Below are 14,054 nucleotides of genomic sequence, written 5' to 3'. Positions count from 1 at the left end.
CTGAGTTTGAGTCTCTGTCCCCCAAGTCAGGAGTTGAGTCTCAGAATCTCAAGAAGGTATCTCAAAGGCACATAGTTTTGGGCCCAGCCAGTGCTGCACTCCCTCCCCCACACCCATGAGCTCAGCCTCCTGTCTTATGTCCTATACCTGCGTTCTCATTTGAGGAAGTGGCCCCGCTATAGCCCAATGACATGGATGAGACCACCTGCCTGAAGCTAGTGTCATATATGCTGGCTCCTGTCCTTGCTCAGGCTCTCTCCTCCTAGCCCTGCCCCACACCCACACCCCACACCCCACACCCCTGCTGGCAGCAGCCTCCCTTGTGACCCTGGGCCCCATCCCCTAGCCACATGTAGGGGCCCCTGCAGGCTGCTGCACCCAAACTCCGGCCCAAGAGCACACAGTGTGCTATGGGCAGCCAGACAGGAGGCCTAGTTGCAGCTGTAGCAACAGAGAATGTAACTGGCCACAAGGCCAGGGCTTTTTTATTTCATGCTGGGGCCAAAGAGCCCCCCAGCCTTCTCTACCCTTCCACCAGGACAAATGTCCACTCCCACTTCCTGCCCTTGATCCCATCACACAGAGCAAGACCTAGAAATCAGGGTCACTGTCTGAGTCTAAAAATTCACAGCTCCTGCAGGGCCCAGCACCAAGCCTGGCTGTGCCGCTCTGCCGGCTGCCCGGTCTTGCCCACAGCAGAGCACTAGCAGGCCTTCCAGCAAGGTGCGTCCAAGCTCGGACTAAGGCTTCTTGTTTCAGGGGTCAGTTGTCATCCCACCTTGAAACACGCATCAGGCAGACAGAGCTCTGGGCCCTTCCTCCCAGGAGTTCCTGGCAGCCACTTGGGCAGCAGGATGGCCCAGGAGATGAGGGGCTTCACATGGTGTACGCCGCCCAGTAGATGACGTTGACGGCCACAAACGCCGCAGGGAACACAACTCGGGCATAGATGTCGATGGTGTCCGCGTCGATGGGCTTGAACCGTGCGCGGATGCCGCCTTGGCCCCCTGGACGGGGCTGCCCTTCCCTGGTCTCCCCGGTCTCTACTTCTACCGACCTGTAGGAGCCCATGAGGTTCCCGGGCACGCGGCACTGCCGGCGGGAGACAGCCAGTTCCTGGGTGACGCCGGCAGCAGAGAGGGAGAAGAGAACGATGGCATTCCTCACGTCCATCTGCACAGGGGAGTAGGACCTGAGTATCACGGCACACTCCAGAGTCCTGGGCCACAAGGGCTTTCACACAGGATGCTATGCTGGGCAGGCACCGCTGTGACCCATATCAGGCCAGAGCTGAGAGCCCTCACCTGTCCTACAGCCACGACCTTTCCAGGGTCCCCATCAGGGTTGGGCTTGGGCCAGGGTACGGCCCCATCCTCGAGCCAGGTGGGGTTGTCCTAGTTCTGAGCCCTGAGAGGTGTCAGGATGCTGGCCCCACCTCTGGCCTCTCACCTCTGCCCTCGGCTTTGTGACCTTGACTTTGGCCTTTTGCTTCTTCCTGTAATCTGCATTGAAGTGGGCAAAGGCATACTCCACCAGGGCTGCAAAAACGAAGACGTAGCAGATCCAGAAGTACACATCCAGTGCCTTGATGGCCGATGCCCGCGGCAGGGAGGAGCGGGCACTGACCATGAGTGTGGTCATTGTCAGCACTGTGGTGATACCTGGGGGCAGGGAGGTGCCACTGTTGGAACCCTGCTGTATCCCCTCCCCATATTCCCCCAGCAGCACCTGGGTCCCCAAGGGTGGGAGGGGGTCTAGCAGCCCACATGCCCCCCCAGGACAGTGGGCACAGGGAATTGGAGAGCATAAGCTGACCAGGTGTAGGTCTGGCCCCTGGGGCCACTCTTCCCCAGTGCCCAAGAGGAGGGTGAAGGTCCCATACCCAGAGACACCCTGGCGGGCACTGCAGCCTGACTGATCCAGAAGGAGACCCAGGACATGGCAACCAGCAGGATGGAGGGCATGTAGGACTGGATGATATAGACGCCCCGGTTTCTCCGCAGGTGGAAGTGTAGGCTGAGCCGAGGAAACTGGCCGGCTGCCCCAATAGCCACAGTCAGACTGGCCTTCACTGCTGACCCCCCAGCCCATGGGACTCCAGGGGAAAAGACCCCTTGGTAGGTACTTGGGCCCACTGCCAGGCTTCCCAACATCCCACACAGCCTGACACACTAGGGGTCCCCCTGCCCTTGGCCTAGCCCCGTGCAGGGTCACCCAGAGAGGAAAGGAGGGGAGGCAGAGTCCAGTTGCACTGGCCCTGCCAGACCCTAGCCAGTGGAGGAGACCACATCTCTGTTTCTTTGTGCACAGCCTCACCCTGTGCTCACCACTCCAGGTAATAGGCCAGTAGCAGTGGGCAGGAACAGGAGGGTCCACAAGCCAAGGGGGCCAGGGAAGACTTGAGCCTTGAGTCCTGAGCCGTGCAGTCCTAGGGCTAGGAGACCCCCATACCCACCGGTCCCCCTGAACCTAGAGTGCTGAGAAGTGAGAATGGGCCGAGGAAGAAGACATTGAAAAGCTGACCCATGTCTACACAGCAGCGCCTCCTAAGTTCCTGGTTCAGGAGTGGCTAGCGCCAATTAGCAAGCTCCTAAGTCAGTGGTTTCCAGCTGCACCGTTGGGGGCCCTCAGAGCCAGCAGGCACCTCCATTAAAATGTATCAGAAACCCACAAGCCTGGTTGGGAGGAAAGGGGAGCACACGGCCGCCGTACCTGACTTGAAATTCATCAGCTCCGTGGTGAAGCGGTAGCTGGTGATGGTGAATTGCGCCAGCTGCAGCTTGTCCAGCCCATGGATATGCTCCTGGCTGTCTGACCAGTAGTAGACGACGTCTTCAGAGGAATAGCCATCTGAGGAAGAGCCCATGGTGGGCAGCAGGGCCCCAGCAGGGGCTCTGTCAGGGCTCTGGGACCACACCCAGCACCTCCACACAGGTGGACGGGGCAAAGGTGGGGTCACCGTTGGGAGAGACACAAGGATCTTTGCATGTCCCGCTTTCTCGACCCACTCCCCAGACTGGGCACTGACCATGGGCTAAGCTCCAGGGGTTTTGCCCCTTCTCTCCCTGCCCCAGTGCCTTGCTTGTATGGAAGCCTATCCCAGGTGCTCCCCTGCCCCTGAGCCAGGCCAGCCTCATCCAGGCCTTGGCTGTCCCCCTGGAGAAGCCCCCAGAGAGGAGCCTTGTCCCACACAAGTGTCCACTCACAGCTCTCCAGGTCCAGCACACACTCCTGCTTATCCATGGGGTACTTGGCCAGGTCCATGTCGCAGGCCACTGTGGAGGTGATTCTGTCCAGAAAGGAGGCAGTGAGGCACAGGGTGAGGCCAGTTCCCCTGGAAGCCCAGCAGGCCCTGCTCCCCAGGGACCTCACACGCTATGCAAGTTGCCCAGCACCTGGGTAAAAACTAAAAACTGTGGCCGACTCTATAGATATTTGTGAGTCTTGCTTTGGGACCATGGATTGTGTTTCATTCATTCTTTTCACCCTTTAAAATCCTTGACCATTTGACTAAGTTTGGGGTGGGAAGCAGCCCAAGGACTTGGACATCGGCCCCAGGGATGCTGGCAGGAGCCTGGGATTAGGCCCAGAGTTGCCACGTGCTCTGATTTCCCAGAAGTCAGACATGTAAATTCTTATGTAAAACCTAATTTTTCAGCTGGGCATGGTGTAGCACTGTGGGAGGCTAAGGTAGGTGGATTGCCTGAGCTCACAGGTTCAAGACCAGTCTAAGCAAGTGAGTCTAAGCATGTGAGACCTTGGCTCTAAAAATAGCTGGGAGTTGTGGCAGGTGCTTGTAGTCCCAGCTACTCAGGAGACTGAGGCAAAAGAATTGCTTGAATCCAAGAGTCTGAGGTTGCTGTGAGCTATGACACCATGGCATTCTACCAGGGGGTGACAAAGTGAGACGCTGTCTCAAAAAAAAAAAAAAAAAAAACCTGATCTTACAAATGTCATCAGCTAGTTCCATTTGTGAAAGTCATGTGACTGAAAACATTCAAATGCACGCACATATGCGCACTCATAGTAGCTGGTGGCAGTCCAAACGTCCAGGCAGATGGATGGACAGACAAGCTATATGTGGAATGGAATATTATTTAGCTGTAAAGAGGAGCAAGGCCTGACACAGGCCACAGCGTAGGTGGACCCAGACACATGAGGCCAAGTAGAGGAAGTCAGACATGAGGGCACAAGTACACCTTCACGTACACAGAATGCCCGGGCAGACCATGGAGACAGAAAGCACAGCATGGTTGCTGGGGCCTTCAGGGAGAGAGGATCAGGGTGTGACTTCTGGGGCAATGAGGACGCTCTGGAACCAGGCACAGGTGGAGGGTGCACAACATGGTGAGTCTGCTAAAGCCAGAGGACGTCCACTCCAAAGTGGTTATTTTATGTCATGTGCATTTCACCCCATTTAGAAAAAAAAAAGGCACTGCACTGGCCCAAAGCCACATCTGTGGCTTCCTGTCACAGCCCTGGAGTTGATGCTTCCCGAGCAGCTGCCGGCTGCATAAGGATATAAATAACAGCAGCTCCTGCCCGGCCCCAGCCTGGCCCTAGCAGCAGCATCTTGAGTCTCCTCTGGCCCTGTAGGATCCCACATGCAGTGCTGGGCAGGTTACCTGCAGGCTTTGGGGCGAGGGCCCCCTTGGGTGGTGCTGGGCCTGGGCAGGCTACCTGCAGGCTCCGGGGCAAGGGTCCCCCTTGAGTGGAGTTGGGCCTAGGCAGGCTACCTGCAGGCTCTGGGGTGAGAGCCCCCTTGAGTGGTGCTGGCCCTGAGTGGGGGCACTGCTCACCGGATGCTGTATAAGATCACCCCGTCAGGCTGTAGCCGGATGAGCTTGTTCTCCACAGTCACATCATGGAACCAGGCAGACTTGGCATTGACAATGAAGGTGTCAGGGAGCCACAGCTTATCCACAAAGCGGCTGTCCAGGCCCAGGGTCTCGTTGGTGTGGTTGTAGGACAGCCTGCTATCACGCCAGCTCTGGTGCAGAAACACTGTCATGGTATACTCCTACGGGGAGGGCAGTGCTGTGGTCAGCCCTCACTGTGCTCCTAGGGCACACAGCCTGGGGACAGAGACTGGCCAGGCACCTACCATGTTTGCTTCCGAGATGTGGTCAATGCTGGCCACCTCAAGGGCCAGGGCCACGTTCACAGGGGGGCCTGCAAGGAATAGGTGGGGTGCAAGGAGGGACTGAGGCAGGCTCCAGCATGGCGTCTAGCTGCCACCCCTGGCTGCCTCGCCAGGCCAGGCTCTTCACCCAGCAAGAGCCCCAGGAGGCAGGATGGGGAACAGCCTCCAAGTAGTCTGCCATCACAGCCTGAGGAGGTCTACTTCCCAGCTGTCTGCATAGGGGACTTGGCACTTGAAGTCTAATGGAGCCCAGGCAGAGAGCCAGGCCACTTTGCCTGCCCAGAGCCCAGCCAGGCACACACCCATGGTGACCCCGGGGTTGAGCAACTCCTGCCCACCATGTCCCAGAAGGCTGCCCTCACCTCCAATGCCAGGCCGGAAGTTGCGGGCATAGCCAGCCATCAAGCCGTCCAGGTTAGGAAGCCAGGATATCTCCAGGTTGGAACCCACATAGTCACCAATGTCATTCATTGCTCTGGGAATGCAAGGCCAGTGGGTCAGGACAGATGGGACTACGGAGCCTGGTCCCCTTCTGGCCACTGTGGACTGGTCCTGGGCTCTCCCACTCACCTCTGCTTTAGCTGCCCTGGGCTAGGCAAAGCCCCCCAATGTGGGCTGAGACCTCAGGCTCACTCAATGCAACTGTGAAGTCAGGCAGGCAGCCTCCTGAGAGGCTTTAAAAGACTCCAACAGGGGCACGTAGCCTCCTTGACAGCTTTGGAGGCAGTATGAGGAGGAGGCAGAGGAGTAGGTAGGTTCAGCACCCCAAAGCTATGGGGGCCCAGAGCCTCCTGTTTTCTTTCTTTCTTTTTTTTATTTTGAGACAGAGTGTCACTTTGTCACCCTTGGTAGAGTGCCCTGGCATCACATCTCACAGCAACCTCAAACTCTTGGACTCAAGCAATTATTCTCTTGCCTCAGCCTCCCAAGTAGCTGGGACAAGTAGGGCGCCCACCACAATGCCCAGCTATTTTTTTTTTTTTTTTTTTTTTGCTTATAGTTGTTTGGCAGGCCTGGGCTGCATTTCAACCTGCCAGCTTTGGTGTATATGGCTGGCGCCCTAGCCACTGAGCTATAGGTGCTGAGCCAAGCCTCCTGTTTTATGTCCTTTCCCAGGAAGGCCCAGCCGGGTCCCCCTGGCTCCTCAGTGGCCATGCGCTTCTAGGCTTGGCCTATGATGATCTTCTCTGTCCCTGGCAGGGTCGCAGCGGGGCCCACACTTGACTCAAAGCAGCGACAGAGAAAGGTGTCATGGATCCCACATACACAGTGGTGCTAGAATACAGAACTCCCCAGAAGGCCCCATAGCTGCCCACTCTCTGGACTGGGGGAACAGCATCCAGATACACATCCACCACAACTGCAGAATGTGACCTTATTTAGGAACGGGGTCTTTGCTGATGAAGGTAGTTATACTGGATTAGTATAACTCATCCCAAAGCCAATGAGTGTCCTAACAAGAGAAGACAGAGACACACAGGAAGAAGTCACCTGCCAATGATGGGGCAGAGATGGGAGTGGTGTGTCCACAAGTAACAGAGCACCAAGGCTTGCCAGAGCCCCCAGACACTGGAGGAGGCGTGGGATAGGTCTCCTTAGGGAACCAGCCCTTGACTGCAGACTTTGGGCCTCCAGAGCTGAGAAATGCACTTCTCATTGTTTTAAGCCAGTGAATTTGTGGTCATTTGTCATGGTAGGCCTAGGAAGCCCATACCAGTCCACCTGCCCACAGATAGGGGACAGTCCAAGTGGGAGAGGGAGGCGGGGGCTCAGAATCTGAACCAGTGTCCCTACTCCCCAAAAGCCTACAGGTACTCAGCCCCAGTTCAGACATGGCCTCGAGCCTCATTCCCCACACTGGGCCACCCCAGCAAGCCTCCATGAGAAGACTTTGGTCTCCCTCATTCCCAGTTCTCCACTACCTTCCAACTGCTCCCTCAGAGGCTGCAGCAGCCCAGCCCACTCTGCCTGTGGACCCACGCAGCAAGCCAGACACAAGCCTCAATCCTGCATGGGCCAGCTGCAGCTCACCCTCCCTGTTTCTCTGGCTATAGCTGCTTAGGTCCACTGTTCCCCCAGGGCCAGGCAGTGTGCCTTCTAAGCCTCTACCTGCACCCACCAGAACCCCTAGGCCTGCAGCAACTGCCACCCAGTTCCTGCCACCTCCCGCCTCATTCCTGAATGCCAATGCACCCACCTGAGTCTTTATCACCGCTCCCAGTCCCCAGAGACACTACCCCAGGCTCCCTCAGGAAGCTACGCCTATCCACCCCTGTGGCAAACATCGGAGGGGTGACCACTGGGTGCCCGTCCTATTCTAGGGACAAATCTGGGTCCCCAGACCAGATGGTTATAGCCCAGGTCCCGAGGAAGTGCAGGTCTTGAGGGGAGCAACAAAGTGAGTGGGTTTTCATATGACGGGCAGAGGTGGGGTGGGGAGAACTGATGGCCCCTGAGAAAGCCACACTAGAGCCCAAAGGAAGAGGAATGTGGACCCAAGGAGAGGCAGAGGTAGGCCACGAGGGACCTGTGCACAGGGTAAGTCCAGGATCTGCGAGGGCACAGGGTCCCATTTGTCTGCTGGTGGAAGAATGGCTAGCCAGCATCCTAGGTGAGAAATGAGGGGGGCCTGTTCCCTTCTTGCCCCCGGGAGATGGCACAAGCTGTCCTATCTTCATGGCCAGGGGCTTACTCCTAGCACTGTCCTCATGTCCCCCAGTGGGCCTGGGACTAGGGTGGGGAGAAGGGGCATGCACGTGTGTCACCACTCAGAGTTAGGCAAGAGATGTGTCCCAGGAAGGACAATATCTCCTCATGGCCCCATTCTCAGCAGGCTGGATGGCAGCTTGGCTAGTCCAAAAATAAAGCCATATCCAGACCTTTTACATCTGACCTTCAGGTGTCTTCTGTTTGCATTTTTAATTGTGCTTTACTCAGGCCAGGAATGAATTGAATTCCATCTTATTTATATTTTGTTAGCAAGCGCCTATCCTGTCCCCAATCCTGTACCAGGCCACAGCTTGGGGGCCAGAGAGAGCAGGGTCTGTCTAATGGACAGCAGCCCTAACACCTGGCTGCAGTGGCTCCTCCTGCCTGGGATGGGAGTAGCTAAGGAATGTCTGCTTCAAGGTCAACCTCTTTAAAAGGCCAACATATGACACAAGAAGTTCAGTCCTAGTCAGAAGGGGCAGGGACTGGGTTCCTCGCTGCAGGTGCCTCCCCAGCCCAGGGGAACCTCTGGAGCTTCCAGGGCCCACCTGAGACTGAGGTACAAGGAGCTCGAATCTTCATAGGGTGTAGGGAAGGGCAGGGACACTTGTGCTGCACCCCACAACCCAGGTCACCAGAATCATGTGTGTAAAGTGTGAATCTGATCCTGCTGCTCCTTGGGGTCCTGGACTGACACTGTGCACAGGGCCCTCGCAGCCTGCCTCTGCCTCTCCTTGGGTCCACTTTCCTCTTCCTTTGGGCTCTGGTGTGGCTTTCTCAAGGGCCATCAGTTTTTTCCACCCCACCCCACCTCTGCCTGTCACATAGAAACCCACTCACTTTGTTGCTCCCCTCAAGACTTGGACCTCCACGGGACCTGGGCATCCATCTGTTCTAGGGACCCAGTTGTGTCCCTAGAATGGGATGGGCACCCAGAGGTCACCCCACAGACATTTCCTGCATGGGTTAGGAACAACTTCCTGAGGAGGCCTGGGGAAGTGTCTCCCAGGACTGGGATAAGTGATGGCTGCACATCAGATTTGGGCTCCCTGGGGCCCTTTCCTTCCAAGGGCAGCACAGCCAACAATGCAGGCAGTGCAAGTTCTGCATGAAGGGAGCTCATCTTGGGGCAGGGTGTGGACTCTGACAGCAACGTCACAGACACTGGGAGGGAGCTGCCAGCTCACCTGGTGGCCTCAGAGCCCCTCAGCAGCCTGGGGTTTGGGTTTCCTCTGGGTAGATGGACAAAGGAGCTTAGAGACATCTGGCAGGCTCCACATCACATTTGGGTAATGGGCACCACAATCAATGTCCACCTTGGCTGGTCTTGGTGACTCACCAGGCCTCCCCCATCCCAGTCCCACTGAGAAACAAACCCACCCTGTCACCACTCTCTGCCTCTGAGGATGGGAAGGTGGGTGTTGCTAAGCAAGGCAGCAGGGTCCTTCTCCCTCCGAGGATCCTGCCACGGTGCACACACAAGCCCACAGATCCTGACAGCTCTGCCTTCAGAGCAACACACGGCACTAGCATCTCAGTTGCCAAGGCGAGGAGGAACACACCTTCCCCAGAAACGAGGTGCAGCAGCCCGGGAGGACCATCCCTGCAGCATAAACCTCACCTGTGTGCAGGTCTTCAGATTCCCGGATGGCTCAGGAAAACTACACAGTGCACCCCTTCTTGCCCCACCCAGCCTTTCCCACTAGTACTGCTGGGATCTGAACTGTGCATTGTGGGGCAGAACAGGTCCCATGGTCCTCCAACACTGGTCCAGGGCGGAAAGTGGGGAGAAAAAATAGAGAGCAGCTGTCCTGGTTTCTAAGTGGAAGGGACATAGACCTTGTTGGGGCAGCAGCTCTGTGAGGATGGCAGCCTGCTAAGTCTGAAGGTCACCAGCAAGGGCTGCACCGGCAGCTGCTCCCCCACCAGCCCCTTCAGCCCCGCCCACGCAGTGCCATTGCCAGGCTAAAGTCACGAGCAGGAGGTCGAGCCCAGCACACGTGCAGGGAATCATCTAAAAGGAGAGACTAAAATGTAGCAAGATGGTAACTATTTTTAATCAGAGAGTGAGAAGAAGCTCAGCACAGCAGTGCATCCACCACCATGCAGGGTGCCCCCCACCTGGTACCCCTTTCCCAGGGATGGAAACCACTACAGGCTTGGGAGGTCCTGCTGCTAGCCAGGCAGTGCCTCCAGCTTTCCTTCCCAGGGAGACAGCACATAATCCCTCACCCACTACCCCAGGAGCCAGGCTCAGGTCAGGATTCAGGATTTTCTAGATTTTAGAGTGGGATATGGTGCATCTGCAGATGGGGGAGGGGGCTCTAGAGAATTTCCTGGCAGGAAATGCACACACAGGCCCCTTGAGTAGGATAAATAAAGGCAACCAGCCTCATGTCAGTACAGGACAGAATTTGCCACCAAATGATGGTTAGTGTCAAACTTGGGCTAAATCTCAGGGGTTTCAGAGCCATTTAGATGTCAGACTCTTGGCTAGCTGGCTGTGGGCCTGGGCTGGCAGCTGCCCCAGCCCCTCCCACACACCATCATACCCACGACTCTGTCTCTGTCCTCCCTGTTGCCTTGAAGTGGGGAAAGGAAAAGGAGAAGGGGCCACTGGGGCTGCAGAACGAACACAGCCCTGCCGGAGTGATGACCCAGGGGTCAGAGAGCCCCAACACCCTGGCTGAGAGTTACAAACTGAGTGCCCACAGTTATGACACAAGGACATCCAGGCATTTCTGGTTTCTAACAATCTTCAGGCTCCACAAAATCCAGAATGCTGGGGGACCTGTTTCCATTTTTGTTTTGTTTCTGAGCCCTTGCACTGAGGTCATTTTCAAAAAAGCCCCTAACTGCCTTCTCCTGACTCTCGAGCAAGGTTGGCAGGCTTAGTGTTGAGACCCAACATGCCCAGGCGACCCTGGAGCCCATTTCAGATACACAGAGAGGGAGAAGCACGCGGCAGGTGTTGGTGGCTGCAAGCCAGAGGGAGGGAGCTCAGCCCAGGCCCTTCTCCCTAGCCTACTCCTTCTCTGGGGAGGAGCCCCACAATAGTTAACAAGAAACCCAGAGCCTCTTTCCCATTGAAGGGCACCTGACTACCATCCACCTGCATAGCTAGGACTCAGTCTCTGACGTTTGAAAGAGCTCCTGACAGGACACTGTCCCTCCAGCATCCCGCCTGCCGCTCCTGAACACGCAGCCCTCGGGACGAGCCTTTCCGCCCGTCCCAGACCACCAGCTGCAATGGAAGCCCACTCTGTAGCTCTGCCCTCACGGGAAAGGGAGCACCTTCCTCCCCGGTGTTGTGGGATCTTTCCTTCCTGCCTGCAGCCCGTGCCGTCCTGAGTGTTCAGCTTCGCGCCTGGAAGGGCGCCAGCCAGGCAGGGACCTGCCAAGTGCCAGTGGGGGCCGACGACACCCAGACCTCTCCCGGAGAGCCAGGGAACAGGAAGAACCGCGAGCCCCTCCGACGCCCTGGTCGTCCTGTGGCGCCGCGTTCAGCGCTAGGACCACGGACAGCACCGGGGTGGGGGGTGGCGGCGGGGGCTCCGCGTCGGCGTCCAAGGGCTGCGGGGCGAGTTTGCACAGGAGCGCCCGCGGTGGGGAGACCAGGAAGGTGTAGGTACCGCCAAGCAGACGCGGGGTCCGCACTGCCGAGGTTATCTGGCCGCCCTCCCACCCGGGGACTCCCGTCCCCTTCCTGTCCCCGTCCTCCTCCTCTCCCCGCTCCCCATGGGCCGCGCGGACCCCGGGCCGGCTCACCTGGCGCCGCGGGGACGCTGTGTGCAGAGCAGCAGCAGCGGAGGTAGCAGCCAGGCCAGCACGTCCATGGTTCGGGGCGCAGCGCGGGACGGGGTCTGGGCGCCTCGGGCGCACGCGAAGTTGCCGAGCCGGCGGCCACGGCGGCACAGGCTGGCGGGAGTCCGGGAGCGCGGCGCGGGCGCTAGAGGGAGGACCGAATGCGAGCCCGCCCCGCCCCGCCCCGCCCCGCGGCCAGGCCCCGCCCCCAACCTGCGAGCCCGCCCCGCCCCCACACCCGTCTCCCTCGGTCCCACCTCCCCTACTGCAGCCGCCAAATGAGGGTTAGTGTCCGGCTGCGCTCCCCGACATGGGCCTGCCACACCTGACACCACAATCGCTGCCCTCGCGGGCCGCCTGTGGATCTCTCCCCGCGGGCAAGACCCACGGCGGACCGAAGTGAGCAGCAGAACCTCCTTTGAGGCGAGACTTGCGGGGTCGCTTGCCGGTGGTCGCTTGAAGGGGTGCAGGTCCCAATTGCTGGTGTTGGCAGCTCCGGCTGGGGCGAGGAGGATGCCAGCGTTTCCGCCCTGCAGCCATCCTCATCTTCTACCTGGACAGAAGCTCCCCAGCAGCCCTTCTGCAGAGAAGTGCTGGTCCCTGGGGAGCCCCGGCAGAGGTCGGGGGAGGAGGACTGTGGCACTCGCGGCTTACACCCCTCCATGGGCCCCGCTCGCGGCTTCGCTGTAGTGGATCTCACTATTTTGTCTCAATCATTTCGAACATAAAGTTTTTCTGCAGCTTCGCTTGAAAAGCTGATTGTACGTTTTAACCATTGTTACCACTCATTTATTCACATCTCTGACTCCTGATAGCATGGGGTAAACTTCTTATGCAAACACTTAAAATGGGGCAAACTTGCCGCAAGGGTGCGTTAGTCCCCTTGGGTGACAACGGGCACTGGCCAAACTGTAGAAAGGGACTTTCTGGGGCGAGTTTCCAGCCCAGCCACTGGTGTGGAAAGTGGAAGAAAGGTCTGGTTCCCAGTTCAGTTTTCTAAATCCAGACTTCTTTGGGCTTCCCCAGCCCCACCTAGGGTGGCTCCTGTGGGTCCCGGAGCCCTAGCATCCAGTGTTCCTTGGACTCCTGTCTGGATCTGTGCTCTGCACAGCTCTCCCTGAGCCTCAGCCTCACTCCTTGGGAAAGAAAGAAGTTAATCCAGGAAAAGTGCCTGGAGCCAGGCCTGGCAGCCAGTGAGACCTGTGAGTGTCCAGAGGTAACAGGGCCTTGCATGTGAAGAGGGGTCTTGCATGTCAGGTCCTTTTAGTGTCCTGTGTCATGGTGTCCAGCTTGCCATAGGTGACAAACGCAGGAAACCCTAAGGCTCAGGGTCATACAGCACAGTCGCTATGGCCAGCACCCCGTTCATGGCCTGGGGACGGTGCAGGGCCACAGCCTTCAATCCTGAGCATGGGGACATGCAAGGAAGGGACTGTGTCACGCCCCTTTCCATATCTGAGAAGGTCTCAGTGATCAGAGCCTCTGAGGAACATTGTTAACCATGTTGGGGTGAATCAAATGCTGTCTATTTTCTTCACACCACTCTCTGGGAGCATGAAATGAATGCCCTGTAGGGAGGCACATTTTTTTTAATTGTTTTTTTTGGTAGAGAATCTCATTTTATTACCCTCGGTAGAGTACTGTGGTGTTACAGCCCACAGCAACCTCCAACTCCTGGGCCTAGGTGATTCTCTTGCCTCAGCCTCCCGAGTAGCTGGGACTACAGCCGTCCACCAGCATGTCTGACTATTTTTGTTGTTGTTGCAGTTTGGAGGGGGCCAGGTTTGAACCCGCCACCCTCAGTATATGGGGCCAGTGCCCCACGCACTGAGCCACAGGTAACACCCGGGAGACACATTTTGTTACATGCACCTCAGGCTAAATTGGACAGGCTTCTTAGCCACAGATCTGGTTACTGTTGGCATCGACTAACTTCTCTTCCTCTAGTCCTGGAGGCAAACATATTTCAAAACCACAAACGGAAGCAGGTGACAAAATCTGGACACATTAGAACTGGAAATGCCATCCCTGTCATTCACAGATTTCTTCCCCAGAGTCTGCACTTTTCATTTTAATTCTGTGTTCTTTGTAATTGGTGTTTCAGTTTGGATCTGAAGAGTTTTAATTATTCCTTCTTCAAGTTGTTTTTTCTTTTTCTTTGAGACAGACCCTCATTTTGTCACCCTTGGTAGAGTGTCATGGTATCACAGCACATAGCAACCTCAAACTCTTGGGCTCAAATGGATCTCTTGCCTCAAGTTCCCAAATAGCTGGATTCAGGTGTCCTCCATGATGCCTGACTATTTTTAGAGACGAGGGTCTCACTCTAGCTCAGGCTGGTCTCAAACTCCTGAGTTTAGGCCAGGGGTCATCAAACTTTTTAAACGGGAGCCAGTTC

General features: G+C 57.1%; 1 protein-coding gene across 1 annotated transcript; it reads right to left on the bottom strand.

The window, feature by feature from the left end:
- Positions 1-435: 435 nt before the first annotated feature.
- GABRD (gamma-aminobutyric acid type A receptor delta subunit) lies at positions 436-11,710 on the bottom strand. The gene is made up of 9 exons (XM_003793203.3): positions 11,621-11,710; positions 5,506-5,618; positions 5,105-5,172; positions 4,800-5,020; positions 3,207-3,289; positions 2,713-2,850; positions 1,883-2,038; positions 1,450-1,661; positions 436-1,173 (listed from the first exon to the last, which is right to left on the bottom strand). The coding sequence occupies exons 1-9, from the start codon at positions 11,686-11,688 to the stop codon at positions 877-879; spliced, it is 1,356 nt and encodes a 451-aa protein (XP_003793251.1). The 5' UTR covers positions 11,689-11,710; the 3' UTR covers positions 436-876.
- Between the last annotated feature and the right edge of the window lie 2,344 nt (positions 11,711-14,054).

Source organism: Otolemur garnettii, unplaced genomic scaffold (genome assembly GCF_000181295.1).
Source record: "Otolemur garnettii isolate 467f Iridium unplaced genomic scaffold, OtoGar3 scaffold00067, whole genome shotgun sequence".
Classification (NCBI taxonomy): Eukaryota; Metazoa; Chordata; class Mammalia; order Primates; family Galagidae; genus Otolemur; species Otolemur garnettii.
Note: the sequence above shows the minus strand (reverse complement) of the source record. Positions and strands in the feature narration are given on the sequence as shown.